A 20687-nucleotide genomic window follows, 5' to 3' on the forward strand; every position below is an offset into this window, starting at 1 on the left:
AAATACAATACAAATACAATACAAATACAATACAAATACAATACAAATACAATAATAAATACAATTATACAATACAAATACAATACAAATACAATACAAATACAATACAAATACAATACAAATACAATACAAATACAATACAAATACAATACAAATACAATACAAATACAATACAAATACAATATAAATACAATACAAATAAATACAATACAAATACAATACAAATACAATACAAATACAATACAAATACAATACAAATACAATACAAATACAATACAAATACAATACAAATACAATACAAATACAATACAAATACAATACAAATACAATACAAATACAATACAAATACAATACAAATACAATACAAATACAATACAAATACAATACAAATACAATACAATACGTTCAATAATTCATCAAGTGATTCGCTGCGAAACGTGTTGGTGATCCCCACCCCCCTGAAATGAGATGTAGTTCTTGAAGCCGTCTACCGATTGGGTGGCGCTAGTGTTGCCTTTCCTATTTTAAGCTCCGTTCATACTGCCGCGAGAGAATTTGCGATTGGCGCTTTGATGTTGCATGAAGAAGAAGAAGCAGAAAGATGATAATCAAAATTATTCGCACGGAAAAACATACAAAGAAATTTTTGAAACTCTTCTTTAAAATTCTAGAAGCAATTCAATTAAAAACGGTTAGCAGTATAACCCCTGACTTGTTTCCTACTGCACAATAAACACAATATTTCAATTTCAATTTTACTCTGCGATATCATACTTAATACACCGTATAAGAAAAATCCAACCCCGTACTGTTTACCGTTTTAATTAGATTGCCTCTAGAATTTTAGAGATATCTTCGTATGTTTTCCCGTGCGAAACTTTTAAATATCATCTTTCAGCTTCTTCTTCATGAAACATCAAAGCGCCAATTAATTACGCCGAGAATCACGCAACAATGCAATACATCTCGTTGAATATAATTTAACAATACAACACATGTCGCTTACGCATCCGATTTCAACGTACTGACTTCGTGTGTTTATTGCTTAACCGGCAATGTTTACATCCAGCACCATGTTGCAGCACCATGTTTTCGGCTTCAGCCGAGTTGTTCGTGGATGACAGCCGTTTCATGGGGGTGGTGATCCCATTTTGCAGGATGGTAAATTATTCGTTTGATTCGCGCTTGGATGGTCGGTCAATGTTGTCACGTTCGCTATATATGCATTTAGATGTGCGAATGAATATTCGAATTATTTTGTAAAACAGATCTGCGTGGAATAACAAATCGTATTGGAAAACGCAAACAAATACAATACAAATACAATACAAATACAATACAAATACAATACAAATACAATACAAATACAATACAAATACAATACAAATACAATACAAATACAATACAAATACAATACAAATCCAATCCAAATCCAATCCAAATCCAATCCAAATCCAATACAAATACAATACAAATACAATACAAATACAATACAAATACAATACAAATACAATACAAATACAATACAAATACAATACAAATACAATACAAATACAATACAAATACAATACAAATACAACACAAATAAAATACAAATCCAATACAATTATATTATAAATACAATACAAATACAATACAAATACAATACAAATACAATACAAATACAATACAAATACAATACAAATACAATACAAATACAATACAAATACAATACAAATACAATACAAATACAATACAAATACAATACAAATACAATACAAATACAATACAAATACAATACAAATACAATACAAATACAATACAAATACAATACAAATACAATACAAATACAATACAAATACAATACAAATACAATACAAATACAATACAAATACAATACAAATACAATACAAATACAATACAAATACAATACAAATACAATACAAATACAATACAAATACAATACAAATACAATACAAATACAATACAAATACAATACAAATACTTTTCATTATCCTAACTTATCGAGGTTGTGTTCTCACTGTTAGATCCTATTATACAAAATACCATATATTACCACCCAAATTGCCTGTGAGCAACCTCCCCGTCGCTCGTTCCTTCATTTGTGTTTAGGAACAAAAAGCGAACAATTGCGGAAATTGAGTCATATTTAACTCTCCGCAAGGCAATAAATTATGAACGTTTTCGCACCCGTACATATATTATTTTCGCCAAAGCCTCCCGACTGTGTCGCATGGACGAAAAATCACAACCGAATCATGTGGGTTACGTATACGAGCCGGGAAGGCCATAAAAACGGAAAGGAATACATACAAGTTGACCTTTAGGCCCGTTTTTGAAGGTACCTATGTACCATTTGAAGGACGTACCATTTGAACAGGGGTCAGCTTGCAATAGAAGGAAATGAATCGAAGTTGCACTTCAATAGAATCCCGTATGTTGTGACACAACCAGCAGTGAATTATTTTGCGGTCAGCTCACATAGGAAAACTGCTGCATTCTCCTGTGTATATGCGGTCCGAAAACAGTCAGTCGTTCTCAACTCTCAACAACCAATCAAGCGACCAAATAAAAACATCTTTTTATTATTGTCCGTTCCCAGTTCAATTTCCAATCATATTGGCGTAATTATGGAGATGCTTGTAGAACATTTTTAGACCCAAGAGCAAGAATTGATTATTTACGACGAACTGAAACACGTGGTATGTATTTAACGCGATTTGCATTTTGAAAACTACTGTGCCGGTCGCAATTGCAAGGCTTCTAAGGCGAATGTATTTCACCTGACACCTTTTCACCACTCGAACTCGAACTACGGGGTGGATGTTCCACATAAGGGCGATAACTCTCGGTGACTAATAGGAGGAAAGAGGAACTAAGACTGAATACTTAAAAGCATAGGAAAAAAGTTAGGGCGCTGCCAGACAGGCCGACCCCGACCGTGGCCACGCAACGGACCACGATTCCTCTATGAAGGTAAATGTCACACGATGGAAGCCGCCCAGTCAGTTGGTCGGTGTGTCGCGTGTAATGTGACCTGAGCTGAGCCGCCATAAATCGACCATAACCGGAGGGATGGTCAAATCTGATTTGCGTTGTTTGTAATCCTATGTGTGCGACATGATTATATGGATAATCTTTAATGGAAATCGTGTTCGCTATCTTTAAATAATTAGAGGCAGACGCGGTATAGAATTGAGAGCTGGACTAAACTCGCTGAAACAAACCGCAGCCAATAACCCCTACTTCAGCATAGAGCGGCCATCTGTTTTGCATGAAACAGTATAAACGAGATTAATTAGTTGAGATATCAAACTTCTAAAAAAACTGCCGAACGTTTATGCTTAAATAGATAACTCGGGACGACTTGACCGTAACAGACATCTTCCAGACCAATCCCCACAATCATGACAAGTGATGTCTAATTTCATTTTTTTTTTCTCTCTTCCTAATTCCAGCATCACCCCATCCGGCCAGCAGTAGTAGCCTCTCGAAAGAACGGAGGGGAGGCACGACGGCCGAAGAGGACGACTACGACTACGAAGACGAGGATGAACCGTCGAAGGAGCGTGGGACTAACGATGTCAACGGGAGCGACTTCAACACGATGCTGCTGACCAAGAATCAAACCGTCGAGACGGAGATCAACGAAACGGTGACGCTGCCCTGCCGGGTGAACAATCCACAGAGTGAGTATCGTTCTCCGTTCGGTTTTCATTCGATTTCATTAGCGCTGCCGGTTTGCTATATTGGTCGCTATCTTTACCGTGATTGCGTTGGAATCGTTCGGTAGCTGCTGAGATTGAGATGACCTTTTTATCAATCATCGTTTTTGGGAAGCAAAAGCGCACTGCAAAAAATCCACACATTTTTAATGGCAATCATCCATAAATTTAACTCATGATGCCTACTATACTAGTGCACACATAACCGCTCTCCACGCGAAGTACAAATAAATTCTACAATCAAATAAAATTTATGTGTGGCCTCTAATGATGATGATTATGATGATACTACCATCTATTGTAGCAAGGCACCTGCCGATAGCACTGGCCATATCTGACAAACGATTTGATCATGATTATACTACTGTTTGTATTTCATCAGACTCCTGTATGAAGGGCCAACAATGGGTGGGGTGGTTCCATAAGCAGAGACACTTATGCGAATCCACGGGAGGAATAAGAAATTTATGTGTGGCCTCTAATATGCAGTTATTGAATTTATTATATTATTATTATTATTATTTTTATAGAGTTTTGGCACTTCCTCAGCAAGCGTGCTGGGAATTTTAACGTATCCCGGGCAATCTGAATGCCGCAGGGGATTAGGCTCTGTGGATCTCATTCGCCGGTTGACTTAAAATCCTATAATAAACGTTTGGATGTATTAGTTATGGTGGTTCAGGAATCTTCTTACGATGTTGCAAGTTCCAAGAACCACTGTTTTTTGGATGCTATGGAGGTTATGAGATAGTTCCAGCTCTCCTAAGGATCTCAGAAGAGATTTCGGGACGATTCCGGTTGCTGAGATAACAACCGGAATTATACGCACGTCCTCCAGGTGCCACATCTTTTTTTTTTTTTTTTCTTGAGCAAGGGTAAACGGAAATCTGCAACCAGACACCTGAGGAGGTACTCAGGTAGTGTGGGGATGGGTATGTCATGTAACTCTTACCCGACCCACTAAAACCAAAACCCTTTCGCCAGTCTGTACCCCCGGCCCGCAATTAAGCAATACATCAGGGGGGGACTATTGAGAACGCTCACGCCTATGCTAACGCACTTGACGTCAATACACACAACATCGACTTCAAGGGTGGCTACCTCACCACCCGTCGATCGCAAGCTATGATAGTAACCTAACGGTCCGTATCATAATCTCACGTTGGAGACGAGCACCCCGACAACAACCACCGCGCGTGAACCGCAATGACCTCTATATCTACATACTGAGGTCCCCGCAGCCCACCCACGACATGTTGGTTGTCGGGATGAGCAAAGTGTTCACTGCATCACAGGTGCCCTTACTGCACACGTTGGTTTTGTTCAAGACGCCACCACCGCTGCAGTTTCGACATAATCTGTCGAGATGCTGTGTTCACCGCATTCCATATAGCTTCCTCCCGGCACATCCTCTCGACGAGGTTGTCCGGGGTTGTATCCATACCACTAATAAGCAGCATGGCATTGCGTTCTATCTCGAATCGCGGGCATGCGAACATCACATGCTCTGCCGATTCTACCTCACCTACACATTCAGGACACTCCGCAGAATCTGCGAAGCCAAACCTGTGTAGGAATTTCTTAAAGCAGCCATGTTCAGACAACACCTGTGTTAGGTGGAAGTTGACTTGACCATGCTTCCTATCAACCCAGTTGGACACATCTGGAATCAGTCTGTGGGTCCAACGACCTTTGACTTCGGTGTCCCATGCTCTTTGCCATTTAAGCAACGAAGCTGCTCTCTTGACACGTCGCACTTGCACCGAGTCCCTTTCGTTGTAGCACTCCACATCCTCCTCTAAGAGTATGTCGATCGGCATCATTCCTGCTATAACGCACACCGCCTCATATGATATGGTGCGATATGCGCTCGCGACACGTAAACACATCAGCCGGTGTACTCTGATTAATTTCTTTACATTGCACTCGGCTTTTAGTGCTACGGCCCATGCCGGCACGCCATAACGGATGATAGACAATGCTACGCCAGCTATCAGCCTACGCACTTGACTATGCACCGCCGATCTGTTGGACATCATTCGTGATTTTAGATTTTATCGCCAATGAAGCCCGCTGACATGCATAATCGACGTGGCTCGTAAAATTGAGCTTATCATCGATCATCACGCCCAGATGCTTGAGAGACCTCACGGAGTTAACTGTGCAGGTCCCTACTCTTATTCTCGCCTGTTGCAACCCATGACGGTTATGCACTACCACGACTTCCGTCTTGTGATGTGCAAGGGACAACCGCCTCGAGTTGAGCCATTCCTCCACTCTGCCAATCGCGTATGAAGCCTTCAGTTCGACTTCGTCGAGAGTGTCTCCTGTTACCTCTAGCATTACGTCATCCGCAAAGCCTTCTATTTTCACACCGGCCGGGAGACTTAGGCGTAATACTCCATCGTACATAATATTCCACAGAACCGGTCCAAGGATCGATCCCTGTGGAACACCCGCGGACACTACGATCGACTTTTGACCAGCATCAGTGTCGTATAACAGCATCCTATTCTGAAAATAGCTTTTCAGTATCCTGCACAGGAAATCCGGAACTCTCAATCGGTGCAGGGAGTCAGCAATTGCTGCCCAGCTAGCATTGTTAAACGCGTTTTTTACATCAAGTGTAATCAACGCGCAGTACCTAATACCGCTTCTGTTTAAACCTCTCGCTATCTTGGCCGTATCCGTTACCGCTCGAATTGCTTCGATGGTAGAACGGCCCTTACGGAAGCCATACTGGTTGCTAGATAAGCCACCAGCACACTCTGTATAAGCCGACAATCTATTCAGAATGACCCTCTCTAGCAGCTTTCCAGCTGTGTCGAGTAGGCAATTGGTCTGTATGCCGAAGGATCCCCGGCTGTTTGCCAGGCTTCGGTAATAGCACCAATTTCTGCCGTTTCCATCGATCTGGGAAGTTTCCTTCGTCCATGCATCTCTGGAGGCAGCTCCTGAACATATCTGGATTGGCAAGAATGGCGTGTTTAAGGGCCAGGTTTGGAATACCATCCGGGCCTGGCACCTTATTGAGCTTAAATTTTCTTGCGGCTACGATAAGCTCTTCGTTAGTCACTAGCGGTACCACGTCAACTGACTCGTACGGTGTAGCGGGCCAGTTCGATGATTCATGCCTCGGAAACAACCCGTCGACTATTTTGGCCAACATCCCCGGAGATTTCTCAGGTGGCGTGGTATTGGTCCTAGCCATCACCATCCTGTATGCATCTCCCCATGGATTGTCGTTTGCCATCCTGCACAGCCGCTCGAAGCAGGCTCTCTTACTACATTTGATCTCGTAGTTCAGAGCTCTGCTCGCTGTCTGGAACACCCTGCGTCTCTCGACCTTATCAGCGTCTGTTCTGGCACGTCGCAGCCTTCTCTTTGCTCGAAGACAGGTTCTACGAAGGTGTGCAATTGTGTCAGTCCACCAGTACACAGGTTGCCGGTTTCCGGGAGGTTTGGTCCTCCTAGGCATCGTCACATCGCATGCACGGGTTAGTACATCGTCGCCATTTAATCCCGTTGTTCGCGTCTCCCATCGTAGTGATTCCTCCAAGAGTTCTGGGTTGAACTGCGAGGTGCGCCATCCTAGATCGGCTTTGCCGATCCGCCTTGTGATTGCTACGGGGGTATACCGGATCATAAAACGAATTTCCTGATGATCGCTGGAGGTATGCCCCTCATGAACCTCCCATTCTGGCTCCACCGTCCATCCCGCGCTGCAGAAGGTCACATCGATGCATGAATCACCGTTCGGTCCCCTGAACGTTGGCACTTGGCCTTCATTCAGCAGGACTACGTTCAATACCGCTAGCGACTCTAGCAGGGTATGACCTCTGGTGTTTGTGGACCGGGATCCCCAGTCCACTGCCCACGCATTGAAGTCGCCTGCTACAACTAACGGTTTTAAGCCAGTTAGTTTTGCTGCAAGACTATCTACTACCCTAGTAAACTGCACTATACTCCACCTGGGAGGACAGTAGCAGCTACAAAAGTAAACACCGTTTACCTTTGCTATAACGAAACCCTCATCATCAGGTGATGATACTATCTCCTGGATGGGATATCGCCCGCAAGTCCAGATGGCCACCATCTGAGACTTATCCGCAATCCAACTACCGTTACCGGCAGGGATGCGGTATGGATCGGACAGCAAAGCTACATCAGCTTTACACTCAGTAACCGACTGTTGTAGCAGCAATTGAGCCGCCTTGCAGTGGTTCAGATTCAGCTGTGTTACCTGCGTGTCTGGATCCTTCTAGAGGCCGGACAAGCCTGGACACCGGTGAGGTGTCTGTTGTCTGTATCAGATTGGTGTCTGTTGTCAGATCAGACACCTTGGTGCAGTCTGACAGGTGCGAGCTTGGTGGCCTTCAGCTCCACACCTACGGCATAGCTTACTGCGATCAGGTCCTTTACAGTCATAAGACTTATGACCGTTGCCAAGACACCTGAAACAGGTCTGAAGCGGTTGGCTTATACTTAGCGGACATACCGACCAACCCACTTTCAGTTTAGCCTTATCCATTACCTTTTTGGCCTCAGCCTGAGGTACTTGGAATGAGGCAACCTGCATTCCCACGAAGCTTTTGCGTAACCGAACCGTAGATTCCTGGATCTCGACATTGCACTGATCTCTCAGTGCGTCGACCAGGTCTCTAGCCTCGGTTACTTCATCCAGGCCCTTGCACTGGATGTTCGAAACTGGACATAGGGCTCTTACTTGAACCCCATCGCCCAGGACTTCCTCCGTCAACTTTTGTACTCAGTACTCTTCTGAGCAGCATCCCGCTTCAAGACGAGAATCATCTCGCCTCTCCGCGTCCTTCGGATGCAGTTGACATCCTCTCCTAGGCCAGCGAGTTTGTCATTAACTCTCATGGCCTTCAAGACTTCGGCGTAGCTCTTGTCGTCAGTACTGACGATAATCGCCTCGCCTCTGTCTTTACGCTTACCACTGACATTGGAAGGCGCACCCGTCTCCTTCTGGGCTCTACCCTTCTTAACAGTGGCGCGTATCGCTCCGCCTGCCGCTTTCTCTGCCGCCTGCTGCCGTTGCCTTCTCGCCTTCTTGGGATTCACGACCTCCCTCCACGGTAGATCTTCCTCCCGGCGAGCTTCAGTGGTCCTCGATGGTGGGGGCACTGGGTTCACCGGCTTGGGATGGCCATCCTTCTGCTCGACCTTCTTCCTTTTCTCTGGCTTCGGGCTGCGGACTTCTCGACAGCTGCTTTCAGGTTCGCCTCCTGCGTAACCTTACTCAGCTTCGAGGTCGCCCCAGTTACAGCCATCCTTTTGCGGAGTTCCTCGACCTGGCTCTCCGCCAGTCGTTTGCCCTCGGACAGGAGACGAATTTTCGATTCTGCCTCCTCTTTGTCCTTATCCGCCTGCTTCCGCTCCTTGACAAGTTTGCGGAGCTCTCTCTTGCTGGCCTCTAGTAGGGACCTCCACTCCGATTTGGCCTCAACTACTAGGGCACAGAGTGCCTGCACAGCAAGTTTCAGATCCTTGCTGTACTTAACCCGGTTGTCTAGGAACGACATAATCACGTCGGATACCTCCGTGACTACCTCCATCGTGTGACCACCGCGTTCTTCGTGGTTCGCCATCACAGATTTGATGACGCGGGTCAGGGTGGGGCCGTCCATCTTTACTTCAACCGGCACCTCCTCAGACCCTCCACGGGCTTCTCCATCGCCTTCCCCCGGCGATCTTTGGGGAGACCTTTCAAGGCCGCTACGTCTGGTGAAAGGGTTCTCCTTACCACCATTCGCCTCACCTGCATCCCTCGCCGTTTTGTGTATTGTGTTGTTAGAATTCATCGCTGTTGGGTCCCCCTTGCGGCTGCTGTCGAACCCTGCTGGTGTAGTCGCCTTCGCGATCCCATGGTTATCTATACATACCTTGCGGCATGCAGGGAGGCCATGCGAGGGTTGACACTTTCGTGTTCAGAGCCAGATCAGCGCTAGTCAGGAAAGAGCATCTGAGCCTACTCCCACTCAGCTGCCAGCTGAGCGACAAGATTGTACCGCGTGCTACAATGCCCGCCACGGTTTTAGGGGACGGAAGACAGCCTGGCCATTAGCCCATTCGCCGTTTCAGGTCGGTGTCACCCGGCCTTACTAAGAGAATAGAATAACCAGACTACCAGCCCTCGCGTTCACAATATCTCAATATCAAAAAACAAGACCAATAACATGCAACCAGTATACCATAATCAGGATCTTACTGGGATCGATCCTGATGTGCCAATGGCACTCCCTGGGCTTGTGCTTTTGAAGCGGCACACAGTCGCTTTGATAGAGTCTGCTTACGAGTCTGCTTTGATAGCAGAGCCCACTGCTAAATCCCACCACGCCCTAGGCAGTTCTCCCTGACTCACAGACAGCTGGGGAGGGGTCGTCAAGCCCTTGGACATGGTCCCTGCTGCCCCCTGCTGCCCTGGTGCCACATCTGCTTCAACTCCTCCGCCAAGTCATGGTACTTCGTTATCTTGTTGGAGAATGTTGTTTGGACATTATGGTCTAGCGGTAATGTAAAGCAATGTCGATGAGGGTTACCCGCTTCATCCTCGTCGTAGACCACAATATCGGGCCGATTGGCACGAATGAGGACATCCGTTATGATCTCGCGATCCCAGTACAGCTTCACGAAACTATTTTCCAGAACCGGGACAGGCACATATTTGTAGTAGGCGACAAACTGGTTAACCAAGTTGTGCTTTAAAGCAAGCTGTTGGTGCACAATCTTGGCTACTTCGTTATGACGACCGAGATAAGCTGAATCAGCTAAGGCTGAACACCCGGACACGATATGTTCGATCGTCTCTCCTACTGAATTGCACTTCCTGCAGCGGTCCTCCACGTTTTCGTGCAATATATAGTGCCGATAGTTCTTCGTCGCAATTACTCGGTCCTGGATGGTTACCATGAATCCTTCTGTTTCTGAGAAGAGTTCACCCCGCACCAGCCACGTATTCGACGCCGCTTTGTCGATATATTCCAGCTCCAGTTGATGGGGGTGCGTCCCATGCAACTCCTGCTTCCACGATGCGATCATCTCGTCGACAGTTTTGATGTCACAATTCAGCTGATAGTCCTCCTACGCCAGATGCAGGGCACTGAATCCGTGGTCAGCTTCACACATACCCGAGCAGCACACATGTTGTAAATAGGTTTATATTACTCATATATGACCAAATTCAGTCATATATGAGTTACCACAACCAAATCGGCTTGAATTGTGTTGCTAGGGTAGCGCGATAGATTTCGTGGCAGTTCTGGTTTTCCAGAACTTTATATATTCGCAACTGCTGGATCTGGGAAACACATAGTGTTTGTATATCGGTGACGCCTCTTCCTCCTACTGTACGTGGCAGGGTGACTCTCTCAATGGACGATTTTGGATGGCGCATGCGATGCTTAGTGAACGCCACTCGTACTGCTCGTTCTAACGCCTCCAAGTCAGTCTTGGTCCACTTTACCACCCCGAAACTGTATGTCAACAAGGGCACAGCAAACGTGTTTATCGCCTTCACCTTGTTGCCGGCCGACAAGAGGCTCTTCAAAATACTGTTGACACGATGCAAGAACTTTTCCTGCAGCTCTTTCTTGATCGTCGTATGGCGAATTCCTTTCAGTTGCAGGAAACCTAGGAACTTGTACATCTCGTCTTCAATCATGTTCCGAATCTCCTCCTGTTCGTTGACGCGGAAACTGTCGGCATCCACCAGGTGACCCCGGTGTAGATGTATGGATCGACATTTATCGATACCAAACTCCATCCGGATGTCGTTGCTGAATACCGTTACAAGCCGCAGAAATTGGTGAGGCTTCTCCACAGATTCCGCAAACAGCTTCAAGTCGTCCATAAAGAAGGTGTGGATAATGTTTGTACTCCTTTCCCCACTCTTCAAATGATAGACATAGTTGTGTTGGTTGAGTGCTCTGCTAAGAGGGTTCATGGCAAGGCAAAACCATAGAGGACTAAAGGTATCGCCTTGGAATATGCCCCTCCTGATGCTGAAAGTCCTGGACCGTAACACCTTTTCTCCATCGGTAATGTGTAGGGATGTTATATATATATATTATTATTATTATTATTTATTCAGACTAAGCCCGAAGTGGCCTGTGCGGTATATAAGAGTCTTCTCCATTCGGCTCGGTTCATAGCTACACGTCGCCAACCACGCAGCCTACGGAGGGTCCGCAAGTCATCTTCCACCTGATCGATCCACCTTGCCCACTGCGCACCTCGCCTTCTTGTGCCCGTCGGATCGTTGTCGAGAACCATTTTCACCGGATTATTGTCCGATATTCTGGCTACGTGCCCGACCCACCGCAATCGTCCGATTTTCGCGGTGTGAACGATGGATGGTTCTCCCAGCAGCTCATGCAACTCGTGGTTCTTTCGCCTCCTCCACGTACCGTCCGCCATCTGCACCCCACCATAGATGGTACGCAGCATTTTCCTTTCGAAGACTCCAAGTGCGCGTTGGTCCTCCACGAGCACCGTCCAGGTCTCGTGTCCGTAGAGGACTACCGGTCTAATGAGAGTTTTGTAGATTGTCAGTTTGGTACGGCGGCGAACTCTATTCGATCGGAGCGGAGTCCAAATCTTGCGGAGTCCAAAGTATGTACGATTTCCAACCACTATGCGTCTCCAAATTTCTCTGCTGGTATCATTTTCGGCAGTCACCAGTGAGCCCAAATACACAAATTCTTCTACCACATCGGTTTCGTCACTACCGATGCAAACTCGTAGTGGGTGGCTCACATTGTCTTCTCTTGAACCTCTTCCTATCGTGTACTTCGTCTTCGACGTGTTGATGACTAGTCCGATCCGCTTAGCTTCCCTCTTTAGTCTGATGTAGGCTTCCTCCATCTTCTCAAAGTTACGTGCCATAATATCTATGTCGTCGGTGAAGCCAAATAGCTGGACGGACTTATTGAAAATTGTACCGCTCGTGTTAATCCCTGCTCTTCGTATTACCCCTTCCAAAGCGATGTTGAACAGCAGACACGAAGAATCATCACCTTGCCGTAATCCTCTGCGCATTTCAAAGGGACTCGAGAATACCCCTGCCCAAGTAGCACACGCAACATCTTCTTAAAAGCACCTTGTTTCTATTCAGTTTCATTCAGGCATTCAGGCATTGGAAACACATCAAAGCACGAAAAAGCAATGCAGTATGTGTTTGACATTTGGAAACAAACAAACAAAGAATACTGCACTTCATGTTGCAAACACGAAATAAAATCATTAAGTTGCATTTTTTTACCATGTTACTTCAACGCGTCTTTCAAAATTTAATTGTTTGTTCAAATTAAGTTGCAGATAAGTTGAATGTGTCTTTGTGTTTAATTTAGCATCGTTCAACGTTTTGACAAGTCACATTTTTTTTCCTGTGATGGTGCAATCAAGTAACAGGAAACCCGAGTACAAAACTTCATAATCGTATGTGTAGTATTCAGAGTAAGCGGCTAATGAGTTTTAGTTTATATAAGTGATTCTAGACTATGATTTGATTCTGCTATTGTGGATAGTACATTAAGGTTCAAATGTCATACATCAAATCGACTTCTTTTTCTTGCTGTTCGCTTCTTTTTTTTGCGGAGAGCCTACTCATTCGCTCAGATCTGATTTTATACAAAGTACACAAACATTTCAAAAGGTATCAAACACTATATATTTCCACAAAATATTAACGTCCTTTTCAATACCTGTACAGCGCACAGATTATAGTGATACGCCTAAACAACCTCAAACATGCATATTAGATTGATTGGTTGTGCATCCTTCTCCTAATTACACAATTTCCTACATGCATGTAAAATTATGATGCAGTTGACTACCTTCTCAAATGTTCGTCCAGATTCAATGGATTGTTTACATGACCATATGATCGGTCTTCTCTCTGTGTACATGAAAAGTGATGCCGTTTTAGCATTACATTATTGTTTTAGCATTACATTACATTATCAACACTTGAATTATGAAAAAATAAATAACCTGCGTTGCTTATGAATGCTTGCGTTTGTACAGTTCTAGCTCACATCTAATATTTAGTGTCAATATATAGCATGAAAAGCATCATTTTCATAGATTATTGCTTGATGTTTACGTACATATTCGAGAAAACAAGCATAACATATAGAACAAATCAACACGCAACACTGAACGATGATTTTCGAGTATCTGCAAAGTATAAGAGAGCGTGAGAGTAAATCGACGGTTTCCCCTCCGAGAAAAATATTTTTTCAACTTTGCAATATTTTCTGCAAAAGGCAGTTTTTTCAAATAATATTACGAAATTCATCCAAATGAAGCATCCTACGGATGTATTGAAGTCACCACTATATGTTGATGTAGTTTTAAAACAACAGTGCTTCCCCGATTCAGCTGGGGAATGCATTTTCTCCTCAGTGGGCGGATTTTTTCCTGGGGGTGGTACAAGCACGTGGCTGTTTTCTTGTCAATGACTGGATTACGGTAATTTGGGCCTTAAACATAAGCAGTCAAATATACCAATCGTGAAATCACATATTTCGCGTGCCCCAATTTACCGTACAATGTGGCAAGTTTTACATTAGACTTGATTCGAACTCTCAATGTTGCATATGCACTAATACTGATCTCTATCGTGAAAGAATCTGTGCATGATTGAGTATTTAAGAGTATGGAGAGCAACATATTGAATTGTCTGACGAACTTTGCTTCATTTAAGCGTGTGCCTATGAATCGGTAGCTTGTGAGGGGCTGAGAGAGGTTGCGCGGCGGGGTATGGCAATGTTAGCACATTGCCGCCACCGCAGCGTGAGATGGTGTTGGTAGCGCCATCGGGTTGAGTAGCAACGACGAAGATTGCACTGGCAGTTTGTTGTCGAATTTAAAAACTCATTAGCCGCTTACTCTGAATACTACATGCAAAGTGGTCACAGACGTAGTTCGACGTCAACATGTCTGGAGTTCTACTCACATTCACTAAAAAAATGCCTTGGAGTCTGCATTCGCAAAGTGTACTCCTCTATAGAATACATGCAGTCCTACGTCAAAATGTCTCTGATGTTTACTCGCTCCGGAATGAACACAAAATGCCTTGGAGTCCTGCTTTGCATTTTCAGAGTGTACTCTTATTTTGAATACACAGACGAAGCCCTACTCCAACATGCCTCGGAGTTCTACTCGCTCCGGAATAAACACGAAAATGCCTCGAAAGTCTGCTTCGCATTCACGAAATGTACTCTATATAATACACAGCCGTAATATCACATCAACATACCTCGGATTTCCACTCGCTCCGGAATAAAAAAAATGCCTCGGAGTCCTTCACATTCGCAAAGTGTACTCCTCTATAGAATACGAAATAATATATCTTTTCTATGCATTATATTAGATAGAGATCGGTACAAGGAAGCAAGAGCAGCCGAAAAACGAACCCACCGCAGGAAGAAAAAAGAGTACGAAGAACAAGTGATTAGTGAGGCGCAGGAAAAAATGGAGCAGAACGATATGCGGAGGTTTTATGAGTCTGTCAATGGCGTGCGGAGAAAGACAGCGCCATCTCCCGTCATGTGCAATGACCAACAAGGGAATTTGCTGACAGATAAAACTGAAGTGGCTGCCAGGTGGAAGCAACACTTCGAGACTTTGTTGAATGGAGGAAGTGACGGTGCATCGGTGAACAGAATAAATATTAGCGACGATGGACAAGCTGTGGAGTCACCTACACTAGATGAGGTTAAAAAGGCTGAAAAACAATAAAGCTGCGGGGAAGGACCAGCTCCCGGCTGAACTTCTCAAACATGGCAGTGAGCAGCTTTATGAAGTTCTGCACCATATTATGTCGAAAATATGGGAAGACGAAGAAATGCCTGCTAGCTGGTTGGACGGCCTCATTTGCCCTCTCTTTAAGAAAGGGCACAGACTGGAGTGCGCCAATTACCGAGGAATAACCCTCCTTAATTCGGCGTACAAAATTATGTCCCGTATTCTGTTCAACAGATTGAGACCGCTTGAAGAGTCCTTCGTCGGCGAATACCAAGCAGGTTTTCGTGAGGGCCGAGCAACGACGGATCAAATGTTTACCCTGAGACAAATCCTTGATAAATTCCGGGAGTACAACTTGCAGACACATCATCTGTTTATTGATTTCAAGGCGGCGTACGATTCAGTGAAACGGAATGAATTATGGCAAATTATGCTTGAACATGGTTTTCCGGCGAAACTGATACGGCTGATTCGTATAACGTTGGATGGATCGAAATCAAGTGTAAGGGTTGCGGATGAAATATCGACGTCATTTGTTACCTTAGATGGATTAAAGCAGGGTGATGCACTCTCGAATCTACTGTTCAATATAGCGCTCGAGGGAGCGATTAGGAGAGCTGGTGTGCAAAGAAGCGGTACCATTATCACAAAATCGCATATGCTCCTGGGATTTGCGGACGATATCGATATTATCGGAATTGATCGCCGTGCCGTGGAAGAGGCTTTTGCGCCTTTTAAGAGGGAGACAGCGAGGATTGGACTCACGATCAATACCAGCAAAACGAAGTACATGGTCGCTGGCAATCAACGTGGGTTCATTAGTGGTGGTGGTAGCGAATAAGTGCTGGATGGTGAAAAATTTGAAGTGGTAGAAGAATTTGTGTATCTTGGTACATTAGTGACGTGCGATAATGATGTTACCCGCGAGGTGAAAAGGCGTATTGCAGCTGCAAATAGGGCTTATTACGGACTTCGTAACCAGCTTAAGTCCCGTAGTCTGCAAACGAAAACAAAACTCGCGCTGTATACTACTCTGATTCTTCCGGTGGCTTTATACGGCCATGAGACATGGACGTTAAAGGAGGCTGATCGGAGAGCTCTCGGAGTGTTTGAGCGTAAGGTGCTGCGGACAATACTCAGCGGTAAATAGGAGAACGGTATCTGGCGGCGTCGCATGAATCACGAATTGTACCAGGTGTATAAAGGGCTGGATATTATTAAGCTTATACAACACGGCAGACTACGGTGGGCTGGTCACGTTGTTCGTATGCCGGAAGAACGTCAAGCGAAGATAATATTTAGTAGAGAACCCGGAAGAGGCCGCAGGCTTCGTGGAAGGCCGCGTACACGATGGCTTTTTGCAGTTGAAGAGGACCTGAGGGCGCTCAATGTTCAGGGCGACTGGAAGCGATTGGCCCAGGATCGAGTCCAGTGGAGAAGGATACTCCATTCGGCGTAGGTTCATCGAAGAGCTGTAGCCCATCAAGTATCAAGTAAGTATATTAGATTTCCATAAATGGCATCAGTAGCATTCATGTGGAATTTCCTCTCCAGAATCTGATTTTAGTTGGTTGACTGCTATTGATGCCATCAATATGAATAAAATCTTGCAGCGCCTTTCTCCGACACGCGTGCTCATGATTCTGCTGCCATCAGCAGCAAAACCAAAATCAGAATCTTGAGAAAAGAATTTCACTTGGATGTAGAGTTGTCGTAAATTAATCGATTACTTCGATTAATCGATTCATCGTTGTAATAATCGATTAATTTTGAATCGATCATTACCTAACGATTAATCGATTCAATAATCGAGAGCGATCGAGAGTAATCGATTTGTTACTAATCGATTAATCAGGATTTTACGACATCATAAGGATGTCGCAAATTAATTGATTACTTCCATTAATCGATTCATCGTTGTAATAATCGATTAATTTTGAATCGATTATTATCCAACGATCAATCGATTCAATAATCGACAGGAATCGAGAGTAATCGATTAGTTACTAATCGATTAATCGGGATTTTACGACATCTCTACTTGGATGCTGCTGACGTCTCCCTCTGACGTGCGCTATCAATCCCGAAAATTCTACTGGATTACCGCTACGGACGCCACAGTTCTTTTCACTCTTCGTTCCCACTCTCCGTGCTCGCTCAGAGTGGTTTCTCGAACACAAATGACGCTAAAGCGCGAAACACGGGTCTTTTTATGCCAATAGAAAATGGAGCGGTGGGCTCAAAAGGCCTGTAACTTACATGGATTTGATGTCTGTGTTGGAAATGCGGTTGTGACAAGAATTGAAATGTTCAATAGTTTATCGTAAATAATTGAAAGTTTAAATAAAATTGACAAATTTCTGGAGAGTTTCCGAGTCGATTGATATATACATTTCCAAAATCCATCGAAAGATGAAGGAACTATTGACGTCTCACATGATTTCGTGACGATGCCCAATTTTAGAATCTGATTTGACACCCAGTACCTTCGGGTAAGATGTTGTCCAACGTCAAAAGGCAAAGAAGAGTCGTCAGCAAGCCACAAGGAATGCGGCAAGCGGAGCGAAGTATGCCACGGCTAAGAAAGGTCGAGCCCATGAGAGAAAAGGTGCGCCTTCTAATGGCAGCGGCAACCGCAAAGACAGAGATGAGGCGATTATTGTCACGATTGTTTGACGATAAATTGACGTCTTGAAGACTATGAGAAGCAACAAAAACTCTCTGGCGCAGGAGGGGCCATCCAACGATCCGATGCATCCGACGAACGCGGAGGCAAGGTTCTTGTCTTGAAGCGGGATGCTGCGCAGAAGAGTTATGAGTTTACAAAGTTGACCGAGGAAGTTCTGGGAGATGGGATTGTTGGCCGGAGAAGGGAACCCCCTCACAAAGAATAACAAAATACTAGAGTTCGCTCTCTGCATCACGGCAGGCTACTGACTGATATTTCTGCCAGTAGTTGCAGTTCTCTTTATTCAATAATAGGTATATACAATACAACCAATATTTCTTAATCTACCCAAGAGCAACTACAACCAACTGGCGCATGCTTCCTTACCATCTTCGATCTACAGCGAAACGTCGCACACTACCCGATATTCCAACAGGGATTCAAGTAAGAGCCCTATGAGGCCTAACTGAGGCCGGAGACCTGATCGACGCACTGAGAGATCAGTGCAATGTCATGATCCAGAAATACTTGAATCGGTTACGCAAAAGCTACGTGAGAATGCAGGTTGCCTCATTCCAAGTACCTCTGGGTAAAGCCAAGAAGGTACTGGATAAGGCTGAACTGAAAGTGAAGTTATTCGGTAATGTTTGCCGAACATAATTCAACCGCTTTAGGCATGCTACAGGTGGCTTGGCCACGGTCATGAATCCTATGACAGTAAAGGACCTGATCGCACTAAGTTATGCATGCCGTAGGTGTGGAGCTAAAGCCCACCAAACTCGCACCTGTCAGTCCGCACCAAGGTTTCTGATCTAGGGCACAGACACCTCACCGGTGTTCAGGCCTGTTCGGCCTCTAGAAGGGTCCAGACATTCAGGTAGCACAGTTAAACTTAAACTACTACGAGGCAGCTCAACTGCTGCTGCAACAGTCGATTATATCGAGTATAAAGCTGGATTGCGGACAAGCCCGGAATAGTGTCAATTTGGACTTGCGGGTGGTACCCTATGAGATAATATCATCTTCTGACGATGAGGTTTTTGTCATAGCACTGCTGTAATCTGAAAAAGTGACGTATACTCCATTTTTCAAAAAAAAAAAAAAAATGGTGTTAACGAGTACGACTCATCGAGCTCTTTAACAGAAAAATGAAAAACATGCATGTTGTAAAATGGCGGTTACATCACTTTTCCTGATTACGGCAGAGCAAAGGTAAACGAAGTTAGCTTTTGTAGCTTCTACTGTCCTCCACGATGGAGTGCATAAAGCAGTATACTAGGGTAGTCGATATTCTTGCGGCGAAACTAACCAGTATAAAACCGTTAGTTGTAGCATGTGACTTCAATCCGTGAGCAGCTAGAGCCGACGCTGAAAGGGTAAATAGACTCCGGGTGTTCCAGATAGCGAACAGAGCTCTGAACTACGAGATAAAATGTAGTAAGAGAGCCTGCTTCGAACAGCTGTGTAGGATGGCGAATAACACTCCATGGGGAGATGCATTTAGCATAGTGATAACTAGGACCAACAGCAGGCCTCCGTTACGCCCTTTTCAAATGTTCATCTAGAAATGAGGCGGTGTGCGTTACAGCTGGTATGATGCCGATCGACATACTCATAAAGGAAGGGACTCGATGCAAGTGCGACGTGTCAAGAGAGCAGTTTCACTGCTCAAATGGCAAAGAGCATGAGACACTGCAGTTAAAGGTCGCTGGATCCACAGGCTAATTCCGGATGTGTCAAATTGGGTTAATAGGAATCATGGTCAGGTCAACTTCTGAACATGGCTGCTTCAAAAAGTTCCTGCATAAGTTTGGGTTCGCAGAATCTGCGGAGTGCCCGAAATGCGTAGATGAGGTAGAATCGACAGAGCATGTGATGTTTGCATGTCCGCGATTCAATGAACGCAATGTCATGCTGTTTGTCAGCGGCATGGATACAACCCCCGACGACCTCGTTGAGCGGATATGCCGGAAAGAAGTTATGTGGAATGCGGTGAACATGCAATCTCAACAGATTATGTCGAAACTGCAGCGATTGTTGCGTCTCGAACAAACCCAGCAGCTGCAGTAGGGGAAGGTGGGTAGACTTGATCCCCGGGGAGACTTGATCATCCCCTGTTTTATCGAGGCCTAAAGTAGTTTTGTTCTAGCGTATTTTTTAGTATAGATCCTCTAGACAAATTACCTTTATGTGGTGAGTTATTTTTTGAATTGACAACCTTATTTATTCTGCAGGGTGGTTTGTATGTTTTGACCTTCCTAAAGATTTTTTTATTGGCCAAACAAAATTTGAACAACTTTTCATAACAATGTCCAAATGCTTTCGTTTTTTTCACAGAACAAAGCCATAAATATGCTTAATGATCTGTACTGATGAAAATGTTAACACTCCATCAAAGTCTTAGGATATTTTGATTTGAAGTTATTGCCTAAACATGGGGACTTTTCCCAACAAACATCGGAGTCAAGTGAAGCGCTTATTCAGCCCAAAATAGCCTTCTTCAGCTAAAAAACTGGCTTGTT

At 44.5% G+C, this 20687-nt stretch overlaps 1 protein-coding gene across 5 annotated transcripts in view; it reads left to right on the forward strand.

The window, feature by feature from the left end:
• Nucleotides 1–20687, forward strand: part of LOC134225108 (igLON family member 5-like) — a 379522-nt gene that overhangs the window by 314451 nt on the left and 44384 nt on the right. For all 5 annotated transcript variants that reach the window (XM_062704890.1, XM_062704894.1, XM_062704891.1 and 2 more), the window contains one exon: nucleotides 3459–3689. In XM_062704890.1, coding sequence (XP_062560874.1) covers nucleotides 3459–3689 — 231 coding nt within the window. The remainder of the gene's footprint in view (nucleotides 1–3458; nucleotides 3690–20687) is intronic.

The sequence above is a fragment of the Armigeres subalbatus genome, chromosome 3 (assembly GCF_024139115.2).
Source record: "Armigeres subalbatus isolate Guangzhou_Male chromosome 3, GZ_Asu_2, whole genome shotgun sequence".
Lineage (NCBI taxonomy): Eukaryota > Metazoa > Arthropoda > Insecta > Diptera > Culicidae > Armigeres > Armigeres subalbatus.